Source organism: Penaeus monodon, chromosome 2 (genome assembly GCF_015228065.2).
Source record: "Penaeus monodon isolate SGIC_2016 chromosome 2, NSTDA_Pmon_1, whole genome shotgun sequence".
In the NCBI taxonomy this organism is placed as follows: domain Eukaryota; kingdom Metazoa; phylum Arthropoda; class Malacostraca; order Decapoda; family Penaeidae; genus Penaeus; species Penaeus monodon.
The window spans coordinates 9,825,645-9,830,644 of record NC_051387.1 but is presented as its reverse complement, the minus strand read 5'-3'; the positions used below and the strand labels follow the sequence as shown (position 1 = coordinate 9,830,644).

General features: G+C 50.5%; 1 protein-coding gene across 1 annotated transcript in view; it reads right to left on the bottom strand.

The window, feature by feature from the left end:
• LOC119580991 (neuronal calcium sensor 2-like) overlaps positions 1-5,000 on the bottom strand; it is a 16,114-nt gene that overhangs the window by 1,976 nt on the left and 9,138 nt on the right. Inside the window, exon 2 of the mRNA XM_037929251.1 lies at positions 4,458-4,586. Within this exon, the coding sequence (XP_037785179.1) occupies positions 4,458-4,586 (129 nt within the window). The remainder of the gene's footprint in view (positions 1-4,457; positions 4,587-5,000) is intronic.

The window sequence follows — 5,000 nt, the reverse complement described above, 5'->3', positions numbered from 1 at the left end:
CATTCAGATGGAGAAATATAAAAAACACTGTCTTTAACTGCCTACATTAAGAATTTGTCCAAAGAAAGAACCTTTTGAACTTCCAGGACCCCCCTCCTCCAAAGAGAGAGAAAGAGAACAACAATCCCCGAATAGGCCCGATAACAATTTGGAACAGATCGTTAAGAGAAAATGGCACCGCGGTCTGGATCACGAGAAAACCGGCGCAATAAAAAGAGAAAAAAATGGGAGAAAAAAGGTCGGACTCTCCATCAAACAGACTCGTTACACTTCGCGACAGATTTGCGACATCTGCAACTTTTTCGCGTCGAATTGCACTTGTGGTCTTGAGACTTGCGGAGTGGACATTAAATTAACGATGATAGAAACTGCATGCACACAATGACAAGGGATGGAAAGGGTCAGAGTTCACGAAGTCTACCATCAGCAACCCTTTCCCCAAAAAAAATCACGGGCACTTTAGTGCTAAATTCCTTTCCCTTCCACCTCCCTCCCCCGCCCCTCTTAAATGTCCTGTTCCTCCCATGAAGCCCTGACCTCTTACGGTCTGGGGACCACCACTTTAAAACTCCTTGAGAAAGCGCGTGGAGTAGGCGGAAGCAATTAAAGATTGCGCGGGTACAACACTTGTGTGTTTTCTTTTTATAACCGCTCCCGCTCTCTTGCCCCTGTCCTGCAGCCCTGGACACTCTGAGACACCCTCGGCCGTTGCTCGCCGCCCTCGTTCGAGAGGGCCGGAGGGCCACCGTCGCCGAGCTCTTTCCTCACGGCAATCACGTGACCCTTCCGCGCCCGAAGACAACTGAGGGGGAGGCCCACGTCGCTGGCCGCGTCGCATTCCTCGCACGGCCGGGCTTTGGCTTGCCATTAGAAACGACACTTCACTGGCTACATGAGAACTCCGAAATTCTCCTGCGACACAATCTCGCATCAATAGAAAATATGCTTTGTGATCTCTACAACAGAATGCTATTAACAAAAGGTTATTACGGCTTATGAAAAATAAAAGACAGTACGAAATATCTCGTCTCCCAAGCCAAGTCATCGATCCGTTCGCCGGGAGGAAGATCAATTTGTCATCAATCAAAAGACCATTATTGACTTTACTTGCACGATCGTCTGCTGAAGGAACCATCAAACTGCCAGGGTATAAGAATCTCCACATCCTTTACTGTCTTCTCTATCAGAAAAAGCGTGTATGTAAAAACTTAAACCATTAATCAAAGAACAACCATGCTGCTGCTCACTACACAGCAACCAAAGCACCCCCTACCCACTACCCTCCTACCCCTTCGGATGTCAAGCTGGGGCCATCCGCTGGAAATGCTAAGGTGACATGGCCCAAGCCCCTGGAATGCAAATCAAGGCCTGGGACAAAATATGAACAAAAGCTTTACAGCCTCTTTAGATTCCATGTTTGAATCCAAGTCCATTCGGATAACCTAAACACAGTCGTAGTATTAATAATAAAATGGCGAAGCTACAGAAGGAGGGGCTTCAAATATACACTCTTTCATAAACAAAGAAAATATCTCTGAAGGACATTCCGGTGAACAGGAAAATACAAAAAAAAAGTGTTTGAAAAAAAAAAAACGCGGTTTCAAACACGCACGTCAGAAATAATAACGAAAATAGTGATGGGCCCTAAAATGTATTAAGTTTCCACGACAAGGCAAACATGACGTCGCAACGCACGCCACAATGTTAGGCCGGAGAAACGCGCCAGGGAAGAAAAAACTCTGGGCGTCTGGGCACAGGCGGTTATGGAGTCAGGGTCTGGGCTCCATAGCTGACAACACATGGTGGAAAATAAAGACAAAAATACTAGGTGGAGAACTTTCAAGAGTAACTATGTCATCGCAAAACAAACTATATCTTATCGCCATAGTTGTGTTACAGCCAGACCATCAAACTTTAACCACGTGAAATCAGCTGCACATGTTTTACGTGGGAAAAGAACTGAATAGTACTTCACACCAAATCAATTTTTAAAATTTTCATCAACGTTCTATAATTTTAATGACGACAATCTGATTTTAATTACAATGATTATATCAAACGATCGTGCCAGCGAAGCAGTTATGCTAATTTACAAAGTTTACAAAGTCTGTACAATGCAGAAAATAGGAAACCTAACCCCCCTCCCTCCAAAAAAATTTAACGGGAGCAACGCAAATAAATAACGCCCCGGAAAACAAGAGCCAAAAATAAAGAAAGAAAAGCAAACACGACGTCTGCGGCCGGATTCCTGTCGCGTAATTGCACTATCAGACTCCATCGCCGTCGGAACCGAGGCCGTCATCGCCTCTCGCCAAGGGCCGACGGGCCGCCGGACAGGGGAGGGGGAGGGAGGAGGGGAAGGGGGAGGAGGAGAGGAGAGGAGGGGGAGGAGGAAGGAGGGAGGAAGGAAGGAAGGAGGGAGGAGGAGGGGGAGGGGGAAGGAGGGAGGAGGAGGAGGGGGAGGGGAAGGAGTAGGAGACGGAAGAGGAGGAGAGGAGGGGGAGGAGTGGAAGGAGGGAGGGAGGAGGGGAAGGGGAATGGGGAAGGAGAGGAGGAGAGGGAGGGTGGAGAGGAGAGAGGAGGGGCGGAGGAGGGGGAGGGGGGCAGGGGGGGGAGGGGGAGGAGGGGCAAGGAGAAGGAAGGGGAAGGAGGTGGAGGAGGAGGAGGGAGGAGGGGCTGAGGAGATGGGGGAGAGGAGGAGGAGGAGGAGGAGGAAGGAGAGGAGAAGAGGGGAGGAGGAGGAGAGAGGAGGAGGAGGAGGAGGAGGAGGAGGAGGAGGAGGAGGAGGAGGAGGAGGAAGGAAAGAGGAGGAGGAGGAGCAGCGGAGGAGGAGGAGGAGGAGGAGGAGGAGGAGGAGGAGGAGGAGGAGGAGGAAAGGGAGGAGGAGGAGGAAGGAGGGGAAGAGGAGAGAGAGAAGAGAGGAGGAGGAGAGAGAGAAGGAGGAGGAGAGAGAAAAGAGGAGGAGGAGGAGGAGGGGAGGAGGAGGAGGAGGAGGAGGAGGAGGAGGAGGAGGAGGAGAGGAGGGCAAGAGGAGGAGCAGAGTAGAGGCCAGGCCAGCAGCGGGATGAGGAGGGGGTGCGGAGGGCCGTTATTGGCTAGAGGCCAGAAAGGATACCCTTATGTTGCAATATGAGGTGATTTCAACTATGAAACGGATCCCCTTGGCCGAAGGCCGACGTTTCCTCCACTCCTTGCCATGCGCTATCTCTCGGGGGGGGAAAAAAAACAACCCCGGGGGGGGGCCCCACCCCGCTTTAACCCTCCTCCCTTTTTTTTTCAAAACTCTCCCCCTCCTCCACTCTCCACCCCCTTCCACCCCCTCCCTCCCCCTCCCCCTTCCTCCCACCCCTTTCCCCCCTTTCCTCCCCTCTCCCCCTCACCCCCCTCCTCCCCCTCCACCTCCCCCCTCCTCCTCACTTCCCCCTCCCCCCCCTTCCCCTTTTCCCCCCCCCTTCCTCCCTTCCCCCCCTTTCCCCTTTCCCCCTTCCTCTCTCCCCCCTCCCCTCCTTCCATCTTCCCCTTTCCCCTCCCTTCCCCCCCCCCCTTTCCCCTCCCTTTCCCCTCTCCTTCCATCTCCCCCTTCCAAATCCTTCCATTCCCCTTCCCTCCTTCCCTTCCCTTCCTCCCTTCCATCTCTCCCTTCCCTCCTTCCAGCTCTCCCTTCCCTTCATCATCTTCCCTTCTTCTTCTAAGGAGATACTCGTCGCCCATCAAGCCTCCCGTAATCCTGGGATGTCACACCGCGATCCACGTAATCCCACGGATCGTCACTCTAGGATTAAGGAACCAGAGTCATCGAGAAGAATCAGGGTCACTGAGCTCCAGCGGTCCTACTGGTGACACCCTGTGCCACGCAGTGCCAACCTCCTCCTGCCAGGGGCTACCCGCATCACGGTCAGCCTAACTCTTTGTGCCACTTAAACAACCTGTAATTTTCCTCTTGTCCATCTTTCCCTTTCTTATTTTTTTTTTTATTATTATTTTTTTTACTTTTTTTTTTTCATTATCATTTTCCCCGAGGCACAACCCTCTCGCCTAGAGGTACGCTCGTGTCCCAGCTGCATTTCTCTTCATCCTCAGCACCATGCACCACGCCACAAAGTGATTAAAAAAAAAAAAAATAAAAAATAAAATAAAAATAAAAAAAATAAATAAATAATAATGATGATAATAACAATAACAATAATAATAATAATGATAATGATAATGATAATAATAATGATAATGATAATGATAATGATAATAATAATAATGATAATAATAAAAAAATAATAATAATATTAAAATCAGAAGTAGAGAAAACGAGAGCTCCAAAGACAAAACGAGAGCCGCCCTGCGGCCCCGCCCCCCCCTGAAAGCTGACGGAGAAACACCCGGGGAAGGGGAAACGAAGACCCGAAACAAAATACGCCCGAAATGAGAAACAAGAAAGTACACGCGAAGGACGGAACACGAACCTGGACAATCTTGGTCATCTCCTGCACGTCGATGACGCCGTTACCGTCCACATCGTACATGCGGAAGGCCCATTTGAGCTTCTCTTCGGGCGTGCCCGCGCTCGTCACGTCGATGGCCAACAGGAATTCCTGCGAACGAACAGAAAAGACATCAGGATTAGTGTTCATGCTATGTAATTCGTGCTTTACTAACCGTTTTTATTATTCGTATTTTCATCATTCCTTTCTTCTTGTGTATGTGTGTGTGGGGTGGGTAGGTGGGGATGGATGGGGGGGGGGGGGGTGAGCCCAAGCTGGCTTCTCAAATTCTTTCTCTCTCTCTTTGCATCCGAAATTGTCGGTCTGACTGCTTAACCTGCATACAATCCGACTGCCTCCACCGAACACAGACGTCAGCGAAGTCAAAAGCGCGTCACGGCGCCGCTCATTCCGAGCACTGACGCTCCGACGAACGCGCCTCCCTCAAGTAAAATGATAATTCACAGGCCTTGGCGCCAGGCTGATGGGACGTCTGGAGCGAGGACTCTCCCCGCCTTTGGCCCG